At 49.2% G+C, this 20,080-nt stretch overlaps 1 protein-coding gene across 1 annotated transcript; it reads left to right on the top strand.

The window, feature by feature from the left end:
- Nucleotides 1-10,292: 10,292 nt before the first annotated feature.
- Nucleotides 10,293-12,710, top strand: LOC123832532 (prostate and testis expressed protein 3-like). The gene is made up of 4 exons (XM_045860200.1): nt 10,293-10,414; nt 11,625-11,750; nt 12,275-12,400; nt 12,604-12,710. Exons 1-4 carry the CDS (start codon nt 10,366-10,368, stop codon nt 12,708-12,710), a joined length of 408 nt encoding a protein of 135 aa, XP_045716156.1. The 5' UTR covers nt 10,293-10,365.
- The last annotated feature ends 7,370 nt before the right edge of the window (nt 12,711-20,080 follow it).

Here is a 20,080-nt window from a genome sequence, read left to right as displayed (position 1 = left end):
GGAGATCTATTAGAAAAAAATATTGCTCCAAGAAATTCCTGACATTTTACTGCTCATGGTTTCTTCTAGGATTTTTATGGTTTCCGGTCTTGCATGTTGTCTTTCCACTATTTAGAGTTTATTCTTGTGCATGGTGTAAGAAGGTGGTCTAGTTTCACTTTTTTTTGCATGTATGTGTTCAATTTTCCCAACACCATTTATTGAACAGACTGTCTGTATTCCATTGAATGTTCTTGCCTCCTTTGTCAAACATGAATTGACCATAAAGGCATAGGTTTAATTCCGGGCCCTGAATTCTATTTCATTGAACTAAGTGTCTGTTTTCACAGCAGCACCATGCTGTTTTGATTACTACGGCCTTGTAGTATAGTTTGGTATCAGATAGTGTGTTTTCTCCAACTTTATTCTTCTTTCTCCAGATTGGTGTGGCACTTTGGGGTATTTTCTGGCTCCACATAATTTTTGGAATATCTGTTTTAGTTCTGTGGAATATGCCATTGGTACCTTGACAGGAATTGTGTTGAATCTATAGATTGTGTAGGGTGGTGTGGACATTTTTATCTTCTAATCTTATATTAATTAGCTAGAGGTACGGATCATCCTTGTCTTATCCCTTATTTTAGCATGAAACCAAATGTTTCCCCATTAAACACGTATTGGCTCTTGGGACTAAGCTCTACGTCATTTTATTATGTTAAATACGCGTTTATCAATTCCACTTTTATTTGTTTTTCCTATGAATCAGTGTTGAAATTTGTCACATAACTTCTTGTTTCCAGTGGGGTGATCATCTGCTGTTTCTCAATTATTATAATTGATATTTTAAACATTGAACCAATCTTGCATCTTTGGAATAAGACTCTCTTCGCCATAACGTGTAGTATATTGCATCATCTGGCTCCGATTCCTCACCCTTCCCTTCATCTATATCCTCCCACCTACAAATTTTCAATGTGGTGCCATTGAAGGTGGGATGACCTGCCCAGTGTCCTCACTCTAAGCTTGGTCACATCACTTGCTTTGACCCCTGTGTTGTAGGCAAACCTAATGTAAGCACAGGTGGGGGCTTGCTCTGTGCTGCTGCCTTTGCTGCGAGCAAGCTATGTCCAGGCTCATCCTCTGGTCCCAGAAAGAGATAAGCATGCAGAGCGGAGCCCAGTCACTCCACTCAGGCCAGCCTACTCAACCAGCCTCCAGGTGCCCGCCAGCGGGATGAGTGATGGGCTGAGATGAGCAGAGCTGCCCAGCTGAGCACCTTGGCAGCATCTGAATTCTTCAGACACAGAAAAATAGTTGGTGATTCTTTTAAGCCATTAAGTTTTGCCACGATTTTTGACTCAGGAAACATTAGTGAATTTGCACATTATCCTTTTATCTGCCAACAGAGTAATTGGCCTACACTCAGCCAAGCGTCCATCCTGGTAGATTTGACTCTGGCCGTGAGAGCAAGATGAAATGATCAGAAACACGGTGACCAGGCACCTGTGCACAGGGGAGGTGTCATTCAAATCGTTTCTTAAACCAGGGGCAGGACAGAGCCTCTCGTGTGCGGGGCACTGACTGCCGCTTCCACGGAAGTGAGCGTTTCCCAACCTCACATGGACTTTCTCAACCCCCGATGGCACGGGCCCTCCTAGCCCTCCCCAGAGACCTCCTCCCCTGTCCTCCCAAATATTTCTAATATCTCCTCTGGTTTCTTGCCCAATTTTTCTACCCAGTCTGCTTTCTTCTGACCTTCCCTCACAATCTCCACCAGAAGAAATCACTTTGCTCCCCTTGCCAGAAATGTTAGCACCCTGGCCTCAGCCCAGGGGCAGCACCAGAGCTTCGGGGCCAGGAAAGATGGCCAGGAGGAGCCGGGTGGCAGAGAGAGCGGGTCCGACCAGAGAGCAGAGATGGGGCTTTAGTGGCCCCTGGTTTCACACTTTCCTGGGAGTGGAAGGGCTGAGCCAGGAGAGACGGTGCTTGCATGGGTGGTGGATCTGCAGGCTTAGAGCAGAGAGGGGTCTGGGTGCTGAGGAAATGGGAGCTGATGACGCCGCCGGGTGCAACAAGGGCAAAGGTGACTGAGCGACGTGGTGTAAAAGCACTCTGTGTTGTGCTGTATATATAACGCACACTCATGTTTTTGGGCCAGACTTTCAGGAAAAAACTTTCATTTCATTTCTTAAAGTAATTAATTAATTAATATTTAGAAACAAAAGTGATTGTCTTATTCCAAGGTATTATTTTCCATACATTTGTTTTCATTGCTGTCTAGAGTTACACTTCTAACACATAATCCTAAATAAAAGAATTAAAAGCATTTACCAGTGTATAGATACAGAATCAGTACTACTCATGTGTAATGCACATCCTCATTTTTCCCTGAAATACTTGGGTATGAAAGTGTGCATTATACATGGCAAATACAGTCATTATTATAGTTTTGGTCAAGTCAGCCTGTTTTGGTTCGGTGATACATACTCCTTCACAATGTCCATTGTTTCGTCAGGGTCGTTGCACCTGTCATTGTGAGTGCAGCAAAAGGTTTCTCTCAGGACGTCATGGAACACCTGGGGCATCCCCTGTTCACATGGTTCACAAGAGAGTACGGAATGGCGATACAGATACATCCCTAAAGAAGAGAAAAGCAAGTGCAGTCACCTTGCTCCATCCCACCGTTCTCCTGGCAATGGCCTCTCCCCGGAACCAGATGTTTTTTCCGTAGTCTGGAATGGACCCGAGGCTGTGACTGCGTCTCCTGTCTGTCTGTGCAGACAGCACTGGGCAAGACACCTTCCTCCCACAAGCCCTCACCCCAAGCCTGGACGTGGAGAACCTGGGGCTCCCCGTCTCTCCCAGGGTCCCAGTCTCCACCCACACCTTGACCCCATGAACTGGGGCCAGCAGTGGTAACATTTCATGTCTGTCTCTGGCCCCCACCCACCTGTGAGGCGACCAGTGAAGTAAAAGTGGTCTGTGCGACAGCTCCTGTTTCCCACCATGGCGTTGAACTTCCAGCAATTCTTCATGTGATTGGTGCAATGGGAGCCATTAAAAAAGCTGCATATGTTGCAAAATCAAACCCTTAAAGGAAGATAGTGAGGCTTCAGCCTGTCCCCCACCTGTGAACACTGAAGCCGAGGTGGTGCAGACTGGTCAGAAGGAGTCCACACCCTCCCCAGCATGTGCTGGAGTCCTGACTCCCTTGAGTGGGGAACAGCTATGACCCTCCCAGAGTCAGAACAGTGCCCCCTCCCCAAGGCTGGGGCAGAGAGAAGACACTAGAGCAGTGAGTGAGGGGAGTGGAGTGGAGTCGGGGAGGGGAGGGCGGCACGTGTGTGAAGAACCCAAGACCGTCCCCCGTGGTTGCAGCATTATTTATCCAAGAACGTCCACGCATACACTTTGTGGGGAGGACTCTGTCTCCTGTGAAGAGAAGAAGGAAAATTCCCTGTGAGCCATTTTCCAGCAGCCCCCAGAGTCAAGCTGAGAGAGCCCTGCCCTCATGCCACAGGTCCTCTCCCCAGGCCTCACTGTCCCCCTCCCGGGACCTCACCCTCGTCCATGAAGAGCACTACGAATATGGCCAGCAGAAGCCCCTGGAGCAGCCTGGGGCCCATGGCTGATAAGGTCCCAGTGGGAGGCTCCAGCTTGCTGCATGCCCATCCCCTGCCCTCAGGCCCCCACTAGGTCACAGTGGGAGTGTCCTGATAAAGGTCACCTGCCACCAGGGCTTCATCAGGCTTGTGTGTTGGAGTGGGTAGGGAGACAGACAGCAGTTTCTTCTAGAATGGCCTTCTAAAGATGGCGGCTCAGGCTCCTAGTCGACTGTCAGGTGTTTCTCGGTGGGTGAACAGCAAGAATCTTACTTGGTCTGAGTGAGACTGGGTCCCTCACTACAATTCTGGGGGCCACAGGCTGGGGAACCTCAGACAATGCATAGAGGTGCTGGGAAGTTCAAGTTAAATGTCTAGAGACTTTCTCTTGTGTCTCCTCTTCCTTGCCACAGTCTCAAGCCCTAGGAGGTTTGCTGGCAACCCATGAGAGCCCTTCCAGATGTCCCAACCTTGGGAACACGCAGTGCTCTCTAGGGGATGGGGGAGGCAAAGGGTGGTCATTGGGTGGAAAAGGTTGAGAGGACCTTCCAGAGATTCTCGGGGAACTGTCCATTCTCCCCCTGACTCTAAGTCCAGCAGAACACCCCAAGTGTTCACACTCTGTGACAGGAAGTTACCAATAATTTCCTGAAGACCCCAGATCACGTGAGCTCACCTATTGGCCTCTATTCGTTGGGAAGTCAAAGACCTCCTCCTTCACACGGCCGGCAGTGAGTGGGGAGGACCGGGTCCTCCACAGAAGGGTGTACAGAGCTTCATCCTCCGGGAGAGGGAAGAGAAGGCAGGGCCCCCCATGGAGAAGTTTCTGGATACTGCTCCTACCCTGCCATCCCGATTTCTGCACCTCCACCACCTCCGCCTCGCCTGGCCCGCCCTCTCCACCTGCTCATGCCTTTGCTTTCTCATTCAATGGCACACCTTTCCACCTTCACCTTGATGGGGGGCACACAGATCTAGCTAACAATGGGTCCATTCCCTCTACACTGCAGCCAGATGTGAAGGCTCTTATTCCTATGAGCAGCATGTTTATCCTAGATGACCTGGCTTCTGTGTCCATTCACAAAGAGGCTATTGAAGATGACAAGCATCTAATTCAGATAACCTGCTTACATGAAGGCAAAGCAGGAACTTCTCGGGAGGTTGCCAGTGTGCCAGATGAAAGAAAAACACAGAAGCTGATAGTGTTTCACAAAGTTTATGTATCTATGTTAACAGGCTGAAGGGGGTCATTCTCCTGCTCACATCAAAGCCCAATAAGCCATGGACAGGGGCGATCAGGACTAATAAACAAAAAAAATCCCAAGCAGAGGATGAGGATAAAGTATGGTCACAGAAATCTTAGTAGTACTTGGGATTATTTTGGCCCAAGTCTTTGCATTTCCATATAGTAGATAATTAGAAAAAAATTACACCCAACCCTGTTCATGGCATCACCAGCATAAGGAACCCAAACCCCCCTGCCAGGCGTGAGCTACAGAGATTTGCAAAAATGCAGTCTCAGGCTCTGCCATCAAGGAGCCTCAGCCACCCCCCCCCCACCACCACCTCTTCCCACCGCCACTTTCTTCACTGTCAGCTGGTTGGCTCTCTCCCCACCATTGTTAGGGTAGGAGAGCAAAATACAGGTTTGGGGGCAGGTGTGAAGGGGACGTTGAGCAGAAGAATGAATGAATGACCCAAACTCCAGGAGAGAGGCAGAGCTAGGATCCAATGGGGATGTTGCAATAGTTACTGTGTTTGCAACAGACCAGCTGTCTCCTTAGGTCAAAAGTCAGGATGTTGATGTCCTCACAGTTGGCCATACACGACAGTTTTGAATAATAGTATAAACTCCACCCTAAGGAGGGAAAAGAATGGGAATCCTGCTGGGGTGACTGTCTCCCCCACTGGTTTTCAGAGCCTCACTAATTTGGCTCTGGGCCCTTTGGAGCTGCAGAGCTGAGTCCACGGATTTCTGACCCCAGGGTGGACTTTGTCCCCCCACCAGTGACGCACCTCAGCCAGCCCTTCACTCAATGTTGCCTTGAGGGAAATGTTGCCATGCCCTGTGGGGGGCCACCTGTCCTGATCCAGCCCACTCACATGCTCTGCGGCACAGGGGTGCCCTTGTCCCTGAGGGAAGGAGGGTGCAGACTGGGCCCCTCTGCACCCCACGCTACCTTTTATCGTGAGGATGTAAATGTTCTCGGTGGCGCAGGACTGCTGGGGGCCCCCAGGTTGCAGGACTTCATGCCGTCATAGCACAGCCCCAGGTGGTACCTTGTACACTCATAGCAGAAGACCGTAGGCTCTGCCGACACAGAAAGACCCGCTTCACGCGTGTGCTCTGGGGAGGCTTCCACGCCCCGCACGCGGCCCACCGAAGCCGCACCCTGCTGGGCAGAGCCCGTGTGTGTCTGTGGGACCGGGCTGAAGGCCGTGAGCTCCTCCCCAGCAGTTTCCTCTTGCCGACTGGCTCCTAATCTTTCTCCTTTGATGATCTCGTGAAGGACGACAGGCATACACATAAATCAAAGGTTGTGAATGGCTTCCGAGGGTCGGAGTTCCTGCAAAACTTATCTATGGACCCCCAAGTCACTAGCCCCTTGTATGGACAAAATCTAGACAGTTTTTGGTAAGTAGTAGGGAAAGGGGAGAAACAGGGGATTTGCGCTTCCTGACTACAAGAAACGGACTCCTTGGGGCTGGGAGAACACAAGGCCCCCAGGATTCTGCAGGGGGCAACGGAGGCTAGCCCTCCCTGAAGCTGGAGGGGAGGCCTACCAAGCACTGGGTGCCGGGCATGGTCTTACCTCTCAAGTGTTCGCGAAATTCCCCTGTGAAAGGGAGAAAAAATCCTTCTTGTCGTAATCCTTCATTTATCTGCCCAAGCCTCAGATCCCCAAAGCCAATTTTGGAAATCTCTCCTCCCCCAGATCTGCCCACCTCCTAACCAACAGGCGGCTCCTCCTCTGTCTCTGAGACTTACCATTACTTGTCCAGACCAGAGAGGCTATGCCCAGCAGAAACAGAAGGGACATCCTGGGACCTGGGTCGTGTTCACTTTGCTGAGGAGGGAGCTGGTCAGTCCTCCAGGGATCTGTCCTTTGGCTACTCATCTAAACTAGGAAACCTTAATATTTCAGGGACAGACAGTTCCTAGTGTTCCGAGAACCAGACCGCCCACCAGAATCTCACCACCTCTAGACGACTAACTGAAAATTCTCTTCAGTGATGAGCCCATGTACACGTATATGCAATGTCGTGTAGCTAAGCCTTGAGCTCTGCAAGGAAAGTGGACTTTCTCTTTCACATTTTAACCTTTCGGGTAGATCAGGACAGGGTTTGGACGCCTGAGTTCCTTGTAGCTCTTTTCACAAATCTAGTCACTGTCTTCAGAATAATCTCTGATTTTTCTTCGTCTCACCTAGGCTGAGACTCGGGAAAGAAAACCAGGGATTGCAGGTGGTGTCTCCAGGTGGGGGGCAGCCCTGGCGGGCTCCTCCTGTGGTGCAGGGAATGGGGGGTTTCAGGGAAAAGGTGAGCGGAGGTGACATGTGTCTGCTTTGCCTTCAGGTGACTGATTTTGTAATTAAAATAATTACAGAACACGTACCAAAGGCCAATATCACAGGAAGGGGAGATAAGCAAACCAGGACACAAACAGGAGGTCTCCCGGGTGTCAGAGCCCCGTGTTAGAGACCACGGTTGTGGGTGGGGGGCGAAGGGGGGCCATTCCATGGGACTGCCCAACCAGGACGCTCCTCTGCGGGGGGGGGGGGGGGAGGGTGCTGGGTAGGACTTTTGTCTTTTTATCCTTACCTGTGGACATTATTATTTTCATTGTTTTTAGAGATAAAGGAAGGGAGAGGAAGACAGAGAGAGAGAGGAGAGGGAGAGTAGGGGGAGAGAGAAACATCGGTTGGTTGGTTTAGTTCTTTCCTTTACTGTTTTTTCCACCAGCATTCAGAGGTGTGAGGGGCTCTATGCGAACTCCAGGTGACTTCCTTGGCCCCCACCAGAAGGTACCACCCATCAGATTTTTTAAGGACCCTCATCTCTCACTCTAGGCTCTGCGTGCACACAAATGCGCGCGCGTGCGTGCACACACACACACACACACACACACACTGGGAAGCCATGCCTGCCCGCTGGGAACCCAGGAACAAAGCGGCCCGACCCTGACTCCATGCCAAGGTCCATCCCCCCAAGACAAAGGGCAGAATTGAGACGCTCAAGGCAAGAGGTTGCTCATATGTGCTATCACCAAGATCTCAGTCGCCCACCCCGTGCCAAGACAGACCAGGGTCACAAGGACACAGTGTTCTGCTTTCATCTCTGCAGAGCAGGACAAGTGGCATCTCAGCCACGTGGCAGCCTTCTGGCCATGGGGGGTGCATTAACCAGGGTGCTGGGCCCCACAGACTCTGTCTGTGGGGTCGTGGAGAGGGTGTCTGCTGAGAGCGATACTTTCATTCATTCACATCTTCATTCAGCGGCCACGTGTTCAGGCCACCACTGTGTGCTAGGCAGAGTGCCAGGCACAGAACTTGGTAGCCATCCTCGTGATTGACATCCTAGATCCATAGGATGTCAAAGTTGTCAGGGAGCATAAACATGGTCCAACTCTCTCCTCACAGTCACACGGCTCGGCAAGGACGCCATGGTCTGCACAGTCATCCAGCACAGGTCTGCAGATCCCGAGAAAAGGCGATTTCTAGCACACCACACTCCTCTAGGAGCAGGCTCCTGTTCTCTCCCACTCCGTGCTAGATGAAGAAAGAAACTGTTCTTACAAGAAACTTGGGTGGATGCATTTCTATAAGGGAATGGGGAGTGGGTCAGAGGACCCCGATGTTTGGGTGGAGTGACGGAATCCCAGGATGTTAACTGGAAGTACAGCCGACCCTCGCTATATCGCGACTCAGTTACCGCGGCCTCGCTCTATCGAGGGTTCCAGTGAAGCCGCAATCAGTGAATGGAGCTGTACTGAGGGGGCGGCTGTACACTTCACTGGTGAGTCCCCAGACAGAAGTTTATACGTTGTTAAAATTACGTAGGTTTAGAGTGAGAAAGTGTTTAAGAGCATACGAAGTGTTTGTAAGAGTGTGGGAAAGGTGAATAAGATGGGGTTTAGGGAGCCCTGGGAAAGGTTCAGTGGGAAAGGTTTATGGGAGTGTGGGAGGAGTTTATAAAGCCTTAAAGTATATACAAATAATACAATAAATACAACGCTGCTACTTCCCGATTTCCACCTATCTCGGGGGTCTCTGGAATGTAACTCCCGAGATAGGTGAGGGATCACCTTAATCCAGTCGAAGGGAGACTCAGAACTCAACCGGCCCTTCAGAAAGCACCTGCCACGGGGAACTCCACGGAAGAAGAGATATCGTGCAAACCTGTTGCGGTTTCCTAGGATGTCTGTTTCTGGAGCTGTGATCCTGGAGCCGCTGTCCTTAAACACACCAAGGGGAGGAACACTGATCATCTTGTAAACCCAAGCCTCCAAGGGTCAGGCCTTTGCCCTCGTGACAAGCCTCAGGGAAGTCCCGAAAAGCTCCACGCAGTTTGTGGCATCCTCACTGCAAACACGGCCGAGAACGGAAAAGGCTGCACCATCTTGCCCTCCAGGTCGAGACTCGATTGGCTTCAGAAGCCCTCCTGTCTCCGTCTTGTGGCTCTCTTCCTAGGCAAGGATGTTTGTCAATTTTCTAGCATTTGACCCGGAGCCTTTATACACGTGATCTGTGTCCCATGTCCCCAAAGGTCAGATAGGGCGTGTTTTATGCAAGGCATTATTCCCACAAGTAAAGAACACGTGGTTGAATCTGCTGGGTATGGAGGAGTCTTAGCATCCCTAGCGCAGGTGCCACCAGCTCACTGACGGGCGAGGGAGGTTTAGAATGCCAGCCCCGGCCAGTTTCCCGGAGACTCACCCAGGGCGAACCTTAACCAAGTTCCCTTCGGTGCGGAATGCTCACCTACATCATGGGCAAAACTGGCCAGGTGCACAACATCAATGTGCTAGAGGTCGGGTTGTGGGATACGTCCCAGGGGGGACTTTCACAGCCTTACAAAGTGAATAGTCCCTGGGCTGGGAGGCTGGATTTCTGGTCAAGGGAAAGAGTTCTGGGCCGGGAATCAGCAGCCCTGGTGCAGTCCCTGTTGGGTCATAGATTATAGGTCTTGCCATCTCCTCCACCCTCCTGTTCCTCACCCACAAGGTAAGGAGTTAGGGGAGCTGGTCTGAGCTGCTCATCGCCCTGTTCTCCCGCGGAGCCCCTGCGTCCCAGCCGCGCAGCGCTCCGTGCGCGTGTGTGTGTCGAGTGTGCGGATGAATCCCCGAGAGGCGTGCCTCAGCATGGGGAGAGCGCAGCCTCTCGCGGCAGATGGTCTTGCTCCGAGCACCTGCACCGTCGGTCGGCAGAGGTGTGTCCTGAGTGAGATACTGAAACCTCTCCAAGACCCGGTTGCCCGCTGTGGGAAATTGGAACAAGAATTGTAATATCGTGGCTGTAATACTAATTGTAACCACTAGGATGAACCCCCAAAGGCAGCCTAGTGTAAAGGCCAGCATTTATCTCTCAGCCCTCATTGTTCTGTGCTGGGGGCGGAGAGAAGCCAGCTTGAGCTCCCAGGGGAAGCCTCGTGTGATTGGCTGGCTGCCTTGCCCATAAATGACCCCCTGCCCTGCCCTGCAGACAGTCTCCTGCCTGTTGCCTAAGGACCCGGACTTGCTGACCCCGGCTTCTTTCCTCCCTGGGCAAGCGACTTCTGCGTCAGGATGGACAGACACGTCCTGTTGGTCTTCTTCCTGTTCTGCTGCTTTGCGGGTGAGTCACGGAGCTGAGGAGTGGGCTCCAGAGATGGGTTTAGGGAGCCCCAGGAATCTTCACCTGTGTAACAGGGACCCAGGCAGGGCTGAGCCTGGACTACATTTAAGGGAGGGGAAGTGAGCCTTCGAAGCCAGCCCTTTGCCTTCCTGGCCAGCTTCCTGCCCTTTCCACGGTCTGCCAACACTCTCGGCAGGGGCTGGGGCCTCTGCAGCCGCCCCTTCTCACTGCCTCCCTCCCCCCCTTTCCCTACCATTCCCCACAATCTGAAATCCCGACAGGGTTTTCCCTGGGACGCACTTTCCATTTGGAAGTCTGTATGCATATGTTCGGGGAGCCGGTCACAGTCTAGGAAATAATTTTGCTGGACAATGGTCTTTGCTATCCTTGTCAGGGACCTTCTATTAAAATGCAAAGAAGTGATTTCAGGAGAGCAAATACTACGCACTCTGAGTCAATCAGATAGAAGAACCACGGCTCAGTCACTGCCTCTAGTGTGCTGTGCTTTGGGCTGCTCACCTGCGAACCCGGGACACACCCACTCACAAGGCTTCTGTGGGCCAGCTACAGACTAAGGGAACGTGGCCCCAGTGAGACGCTCAATCCACGCGGCTGTGTCTTCTCACGTGGGTGCACCGAGATAGGTGTTTCCAAAGAATCAAGCCTCTACCTTGTTGAGCTCCCCAGTGTCAGGTAAAGTGTCCCAGCCTGTGCTGTCATTCCCGAGGCCTTCCCAAGGATTCAGGCTGGATTTCAGAATAGCAACTTCTACCACCTAAGGACCTCTGAGCAGCGAAGGTCAGAAACCCCGTCATGGGAACGCTGGCTTGGGAAAACTGCCGTGCAGCACTCACTCGCAGCCTCTCGTTCCTGCCAGCCCGTCTGCAGTGCTGCCGAACAGGCCAGGGTGGCGTTCATGAGCCCGTGCTTACACTGGAAAACCAAGGCCATGAAGACTAGATCTTTGCTCAGTTACCCAGAAGAAATGGCTTCAGTTGGGGCCAGAATCCTTTCCCTCTCCTGAAAGCATTTCTCTGGGGCGTGGAGTTGGCGATGACCAGACCCCCACCACTGGGTCCTCCTCCACTGCCTGCCACCCCGCACCACCCGCCCTCTGCCCCCAGACCTGCCCTCTGCCTCAGACCTGCGTCTCTGCAGCCCCCTGCCAGCCTGTGCATCCCTGGCCTCACGCCAGCCCTGTGGTCTCCAGCAGGGACAGCGCTCAAGTGCATAACCTGCCACCTTCACCTGACCTCAGATCGCTGTAGAAGTGGCTTTGGAGTTTGTGTTGCTAAGGAGGAAGAGAAGTGTATGACTTTAAAGGTCTACAACTTCGGTAAGCCGGAGGGCCAGGGTGGGGGGGGTGCGGTGAGATCCTTACAACATCTTCAGGAGAGTGCTTCAGCAATTTTACAGCCCAGACTAAAGCCCGTCCAGGAGAGGGACCGAGGTGCAGAATGCACCCAGCACAGGTGCTGGTGGGTGCAGACAGAAGGGAATCAGGGAAAATGCGACAGGGGGAGAGAAGGCGGGGTTTCCACATTCCCCAGAAAACTGGCCAATGGAACTGCAGCTCTGCAGACACCAAAGCGCTGGCTGCTGATCTTCTGGCAGGGAAAGCAGTGAAGCCGCTGGGCAGAGAGCCCAGGCCTGTGAGGGACCTCAGGCCAACAGCCGCTGCCAGAGCCGGTGGTGTCGGCGCCACCTGCTGGGGCCTCCCGGAGAAGTCTGAGCTGGACAGGGTCCTGAAACCTGCCCTGGGGCCTGGCTACATTCTCCCCGACTGGGCAGGTGCCGGGTTTGACTTGTCTGCAGAGAACCGTGTCACTGACTTACTGCCGCGGCTGCTCCTTCCTCCAGGACGGAAACACCTGCTGTCCTACATGGTGTGCCAGAGGTTCTGCAGAGCCATGAAGTTCCTGCACCACGGTCGGTATTTCTTCCACGAGTGCTGCGACCAGAATTACTGCAACTTCAAACTGGGAGGTGCGTGCCATCCCCAGGGCTCCCTCCAGAGTGTCACTGATGCTTCTCCTCCTTGGCCCTCTGCCTGCCCCTGGTCCTTGCCTGGCCCACTCTGGTAGTAGCCCCGCTCCCTCGTGCATTCCTTCCTGGTCACCCCCCACCCCACTGGGCTCCTTTGTTGGTCGGAGGGGAAGGATTCTCCACAGCAGGTCCCCCCCTTGCAGGAACTGGCGCGACCACACTCCAAGGAGGCGACCCCCGAGAGGCCCAGTGCAGAAACATTGACAGGACTATTCTAGAACCTTGTGATTCGCTTGGATCGTTGAGGTAAACGAGAACTCCCTCAGCTAAAAATTCACAAGTGTTTATTTTTCTGTAAAACATGAATTTATCTTTACTCGAGTGAAGCAAGAAATAGGAACACCTTGGATGGGGACCCTCACGATTTTCCTCTATGGACACGACATTATTTTTCCCAGTGGATATTGTCCACTGCAGACTCAGGCATGATTTCCTCGGCCTTGACAAAGGATATCCACCCCCAGTGTCAGTGGGACACGGCAGATTAGGGCTTTCCTGCTTCTGTGGCCTTCCTTGCTCACACATGGCTGTGGGGAGAAGGACCAGTGCAAAGCCCTTGGTCCGGTCAAGGTAGCACACAGTGTCTAAAACAGAGCGGGGTCACTTATGCCAACTAACATGGCTGTCAATCAGTCATGTCACTTTGGTTCAAGAGGAAAATGACCTAGGTCAGAGCAGACGCGTCTGGAGAGGAGACATATGTGCCCAGGTGTTCAGAGCAGCCGCGTCTGCCAAGTGGGACCACCCATGCATAGGCTGCTGGGGAAATTCCCCCCCTGCCAGCCAGGCTGTCAAGCAAGCAGAACAGCCGTGTACCACCCATGGGCTCCTGGGCAAATTCCACCCCTGGCCTCAGGGGTGTCAAGGCATTTATGGAAAGGGCCCGGAAGGGTGGAGTTCACCACTCTCAAGGTATAACCCAGGCAGGCTCCAGACCACTGCTGAGACGGCGGAGCTCCACGCCCCAGGTGCTGCCCCGCGCCACACTGGTCTCCCTTGGCATCAGCCCCCGGAGGCTCTGCCCTGCTGGACTGAGGACTCACCTGCCCCACTGCCCACCTGGCTCCGGAGATGTTTCCTTGCATGACGCTGACGACTTCCGTGCAGACTGCCAGACCTGCAGATGGAGATTCTGGGACTCGGGCTCATCATCCCCCATTGATTGCTGTGTGTGTGTATATGAGATATTTCTCTTTGACTGTTCAAGTGTGAGAACGATAGGAATGTGTGGTGTTCTGCTTTGGGTGAACCTGCATTCAGTGAAAGCTGAGTGAAGAGCATAGTTACTGTGTGTGACTGTTGCCTGTTCCTTGGCACCGGGCTGCTCAGCAGGCAGTGAGCTGAGCAGTCTCCTGGTCGACTCACAGGAAAGACGACACCAGGAAGAAGACACTCGTGACAGCGGCCCTTGCCAGCTTGTCAGGGTGTGCACCCCACACTCATCGCTCCTCTCCTTTCTCCCTCCTCCTCACCTCATCTTTCTCCATTCCCCTTTTCCTTGACATCCACCTCCACTATCACCTCCCCAGCACCCATGCCGTTGCTGTCCAAATTCTCCCTCTTCTGAATACTCTAGCCCCTTTATTGATACTTTAAAAAATAATCCTCACCCAAGTTTATGATTATTGGTTTTAGAGAGAAAAGAAGGGAGAGAGAAATGTTGATGTGGGAGAGAAACAGTCATTGGTGCCTGCTGTACGCACCCCAGCCAGGGACGGAACATGCACCTGAGGCTTGGGCCCCAACCGGGAATCAAACCTGTGACCTTGTGGTGCACAGGACGATGCTCCAACCACTTGAGCCACCTGGCCAAGGCTGGATGCTTTTCTTGACACTCTCTTCTAATGGTTTCTCTAATTTGCCCCAGCCAGTTATAAACCGCAGCAAGAGCAGGGACCAGGACTTACTCATCTCTGCTGTTTAACTGGACACCCAGTGAAACTGATGGACTTTTTCTCTTGCGTCTCTTTAGTCCGCAGCAGTAACAAGGCCTTGGTGCTTCCTCTAGCTGCATCCACTATGTCCAGTGTACCGGGAATGGTAACTCCTACTTTGTACCCGGTGAAGAACGTTCACTCCGGGTGTCATATACCACGTGCTTTCCTCAGAGTTCTTGTTTAACAAACCCTCCAGTATTTAAATATCTTAACCAAAAATTGTTTTTGATGGGATTCTTCAAAAACTCGCTAGCTATCTTTACTTCAGAATTGATCGTCGATACCCTCATCGTGCCAAGGTCTTATAAAGGAAACCTGCTCATCTGGGGAGGGCCATCTGACGCTGCTGGGAGTGGCTGAAGGCTCGCGCTTCCCGGATTTAACGATGTCGAGCTGATCGCGTGGGTTTTTCTCAGATTCCACTTCACAAGGGAAACTCTCCCTTCAGTCTCTCGCCTCGCAGGGTTGGCCTCCCTGATCATGAGAAACTAGGTCCATTACTTATTATGAGTAGGAATATAGTAACTTCACCTTCTTGATTAAAGTACAAATCCCACACAATAAAATCATCTGTTGGAAGTATGCGATTTGACGTGATTTGACAAATGTGCAAACCTGTAGAACCAGCACTCTAATTAAAGTATAGAACACGTGCATCAGCCCCGGAAGTTTCTTCAGGCAGCCATCCACTCCCCAGGTGTCCTTTCAACGTATATCACCATGGGATAATTTCACGCATTCTTAAACCTACTATAAATAAAATGATACAGAAAGTACTCTCTTGAGACTGGTTTCTATTATTCACCATGACATTTTAATATTATCTTTTTGTATTTTTTCTTTTTTTAAAGATTTTCACTTTTTAAATATTTTATTTATTTATATTTAGGGTGGGAAGGGAGGGAGAAAGAGAGAGAGAGAAACATCAATGTGCGGTTGCTGGGGGTCATGGCCTGCAACCCAGGCATGTACCCTGACTGGGAATCGAACCTGCGACACTTTGGTTCTCAGCCCGCCCTGAATCCACTGAGTCATGCCAGCCAGGTTCACCATAACATTTTAAAGATTAACGCAGGTTTTTTCTTATACCACAAGGTGGATCTTTTTTTCCACTCTATACATACACTACAATTTATTAAATTAATTTGCCTATTGAGGGACATCAAGCTCTGTCCAGGTTTGGGCTCTAGTGAGCAAAGCTACCATAGAATTCTTATATAAACTTTTGGTGGACATATACACTCCTTTCTGTTGGGTAGGTAATGAAAAGTAAAAGTTAAGAGTCATGGGGATAGCGTACGCAAAACTCTGAACAAAACTGTGAAGTCGTTGGCCGAAGTGGTGGGGCTGGTTTGTAGCCGCCCCTGTGCTCTGCAGGAGTCCACCTCCCCGCCACTTCCCCGCCACTTCCCCGCGCCAGTGGTTGCTGGTCACTGGAGTTTCAGCTGGGCCAGTGGGCGTGAAGGGCATATTGCATTTTCCAAATAATTAATGAAGGCTAGCCACTTTTTATGCCCCAAGTTAGAAAATCATTCACCCATGACTTCTAATATGTATACACATGAAAATGACCATTTAGATTCTCCATTTAGAATTGATCTTTGTAAGAAATTGATGCAATTCAATCTATTCCTCTATGGCTACTTGATTAGCCCAACATTTATTGAAAAGTTTCCGTTTTTCTCAGCTAATTTGAGATGGCTCTTACATAACACACTGAGTTTTAATTAGCACTTCCCTCCAATTCTGGGTCCTCTACTCAGTTGCATTTTTCTCCCCGTTGCCTCTACTTCACGACACACACACACACACACACACACACATTCAAAGGGGACTGTAGGCTGGAGGTGAAGATGAAAACGATAACATTTCTAAAAGACAGCATAGTATGCTTTTATGACTTGGGAATAAGAAAGGTTAGTTACCTGTGATGTGCAAAGCAAAAGCATTTTTAAAAATTCATAAGGTTCATGTCATTCAGTTAACACTGTTCGTTCTTCAGCAGCACGACTAAGAGAGTGGAAACCCCGGTGAAGGCGTGGGCAAGACATCTCTAGTACTCACATCCCACACGGAACTTGTTGCCGGAACACACATATCATTTTTCACCCTTCCTAGACAGACAGAGTGGAAGGAATTTGTCACCTACCTTACAAGAAACACTGAAAGGAGGTATTCCAGCTGAAATGGAATGATGTAATCAATGACAGGAAAGCAGACAGAAATACGTCACGGACTGAGACAGGCCAATATCCCGTCAGACTAGAGATCTGATAGGATGGCGTGTTTGTCACGTAACTGTGGTGCCGAGGTCCAAGGACACAGCACTAAATATAATTGTAGCTACTATAACTTGTTCATAAATAAGCAATAGAAAAAAGGCGCACGATGACATCAAAATATAAAAAGGGGAATAAGAAAAGGGCGAGGCTTTTGTAGATGGTCACAGTTTTGTTACAGACAGCTCAAACTGGACCACTTTATCTGTGAGATATCTTACATTAGACTCCTGGTGCACACAAAGCGAAAACCCAGAGGAGACGCACAGGAGACAGAGAAGGGGGAGGCGAGCCAGGCACCGTGGGAAACACCAGTGTGCAAAAGGTAGGCAGGAACACGGGGCGAAAGAAACAATATAAATGCAAAACAACTGGAAAGCAATTAAGTGAGTGGCCTTAGTCCTTATATCCATAGGATCTCTATATGTAAATGGATTGAATTCACCAGTGAGAAGACACAGAGGGATGGAACGGCTAAAACAGAAGACGCCATGTTCGCTGCCTGCCAGAGATTCACTTCGGTTTCATAGACACACAGGTGAGGAGATGGAGAAAGACATTCTGTGCAAGTGGAGACCAAAATGGACTTTGAGCCACACACTGGAACAAGAGACAAGGTCAATATGTAATGATAAGGGGGCCCATTTATCAAGAAGAGGAAACCAGCATTCTGACCACAATGCTATGAAACCAGAAATCAATAAGAAGATGAAAATGGAAATCTGAAAATATGTGGAAATAAAAAAAAACACCAAAACACTCCAGAATAACCAATGACACTACGAAGGCATCAAAAAAATAAACAAAATATAGCTATTTACGTTTTAAAAAATTACAGTTGAACAACTGTATTTGAACAACAATAAAATAATTTAAATAAAAATTACAGTTGGAGCACAATATTATATTAGTTTCAGGCATAGAACCCTGTAATTAGACTTTTATGTAATCATGAAGTAATCACCCTGATAAATCATCCCAACAAATCACCCCCATCTGACACCCTCCATGGTGATCACAATATTGGAGACTGTACTCCCTATTCTGTACTGTACATCCCCGTGACTACTTAGTGACTGGCCAGCTGTACTCCTGACTCCCTTCACCTTCCCTAGCCCTGCCCCTCATCGCTCTCCCATCTGGCAACTGTGGAGACGTTCTCTGTATCTGTGAGTCTGCTTCTGTTCTGCTTGTTTGTTTACTTTGTTGTTTAGATTCCATATATAAGTAAAATCATCGGGCATTAAACAACAAAAAAATATCTTGAACAACCCAAAATGGAAACACAAAGGAAAAAAGGAAAATAATGACATCAAAAAATACCACAACCTCGGGGACGCTGCCAGTGTGGTCCCGACACGGAGGTTTATAGCCGTGAAGGCATATGTGAAGAAATAGAAGGATCTCAACAATCAAGCTAGTTTTGCACCTCAATAAATTAGGGGAAAAAACTGAGCCCAAAGTGAGGAGAAGCGAGGAAATAAGAAAGAACAGAGTGAAAATAAATAGAAACAATCAAAAGAATTAGAAAAATGCATGAAACCAAGTGCTGGTTTTTCAAATACATAAACAAAATGGACAAATATCAGCTAGACTAAGAAAAAAAAAGAGAAGACTAAAATCACGAAATCATATGTAAAAGAGGCGAGAGACATTACAGCTGATAACAAAAATAGTAAAGATCACAAGAGACTACCAAGAACAATTAGATGCCAACCTGTTGGTTAACCTAGAAGACATGGATCAGTTCCTGGAAACATACATTCTACCAAGACTGAGTCAGGAAGAGAGAGAGAATCTGAACAAACCAAGCACAGGTAAGGGCATTCAATCAATAATCAAAAACTTCCCAACACAGAAAACCCCAGGACCACCAGGTGGCTTCGCTGGCAAAGTTGACCAAACATTTTAAGAATTCCTGCCAATCCTTTTCATACTCTTCCAAAAACTTAAAGAGGAAGGAACCCTTCCAAACTCAGTTTGTAAGTCATTACCCTGATTCAAAGCCAGACGAGGGCACTACAAGAACACAACACGGGACTGATATCCCTGATCAATACAGAGGCAGAAATTCCCAACAGAATGCTAGCAAACTGAATTCAATGACACTCTGCAACGATGATGCATCGTGACCAAATTGCACTCGTCTCTGGGATGCAAGGGTGGTGAAACAGATGCACATCCATGAATGATATAGATGGCATTAATGCTAGGAAAGATAAAAATCATAGAATCATCCCATGAGATGCAGAAAAAGCATTTCACAAAATAGAATGTCTTTCATGATAAAAATTCTCTGGAGAAAAGTACCTCCACATAATAAAGACCATATATGGCAAACCCACAGGCAACCTCATGCATGCGGTGAAAACTGGAAAACTTTTCCTCTAAGATTAGGAACAAGGCAAGGGCGCCTGCTCTCACCTCTCTTATTTCACATACCCCGAAAGGCCTAGTCAGAGCAGTTAGGCAAGAATAATAAATGAAAGGCATACAAACAGAAAAGAGAGAAGTATGATTGTCATTCTTTGCAGATGACCTGATCTGAGGTGTAGAAAACCCTAGAGAGTCAACCAAAACACTGCTGGAACTCATGAGCAAATCTAGTAGAGTCGTGGCATTGGTGGAGAGGTCTCTCATTCAGTGGGTTGTTTGTTCATGTGGATGGTTTGCTTTGGTGTGCTAAAACTTTTTAGATTGAGCTATCCCCTTTGTTTGTTTTTTTCCTTTATTTCCCTTGCTCAAGGAGAGCTATTACAAAAAATATTGCTCCAAGAAATTCCTGACATTTTACTGCTCATGGTTTCTTCTAGGATTTTTATGGTTTCTGGTCTTGCATGTTGTCTTTCCACTATTTAGAGTTTATTCTTGTGCATGGTGTAAGAAGATGGTCTAGTTTCATTTTTTTTTGCATGTATGTGTTCAATTTTCCCAACACCATTTATTGAACAGACTGTCTGTATTCCATTGAATGTTCTTGCCTCCTTTGTCAAACATGAATTGACCATAAAGGCATAGGTTTAATTCCGGGCTCTGAATTCTATTTCATTGAACTAAGTGTCTGTTTTCACAACAGCACCATGCTGTTTTGATTACTACGGCCTTGTAGTATAGTTTGGTATCAGATAGTGTGTTTTCTCCAACTTTATTCTTCTTTTTCCAGATTGGTGTGGCACTTTGGGGTATTTTGTGGCTCCACATAATTTTTGGAATATTTGTTTTAGTTCTGTGGAATATGCCATTGGTACCTTGACAGGAATTGTGTTGAATCTATAGATTGTATAGGGTGGTGTGGACATTTTAATCTTCTAATCTTATATTAATTAGCTGTAGAGGTACGGATCATCCTTGTCTTATCCCTTATTTTAGCATGAAACCAAATGTTTCCCCATTAAACACGTATT

This window comes from Phyllostomus hastatus, unplaced genomic scaffold (assembly GCF_019186645.2).
Source record: "Phyllostomus hastatus isolate PE091 unplaced genomic scaffold, TTU_PhHast_1.1 phas_scaffold_193, whole genome shotgun sequence".
NCBI lineage: Eukaryota > Metazoa > Chordata > Mammalia > Chiroptera > Phyllostomidae > Phyllostomus > Phyllostomus hastatus.
Note: the sequence above shows the minus strand (reverse complement) of the source record. Positions and strands in the feature narration are given on the sequence as shown.

What these genes read in the sequence shown, in the direction of transcription:
- LOC123832532 (XM_045860200.1), top strand. Translation starts at nt 10,366, where the DNA reads ATGGACAGACACGTCCTGTTGGTCTTCTTCCTGTTCTGCTGCTTTGCG. An exon ending in TTTAAAGGTCTACAACTTCG is followed by an intron (nt 11,751 to 12,274) that starts GTAAGCCGGAGG and finishes TCCTTCCTCCAG; the next exon opens with GACGGAAACACCTGCTGTCC. An exon ending in CTGCAACTTCAAACTGGGAG is followed by an intron (nt 12,401 to 12,603) that starts GTGCGTGCCATC and finishes CCCCCCTTGCAG; the next exon opens with GAACTGGCGCGACCACACTC.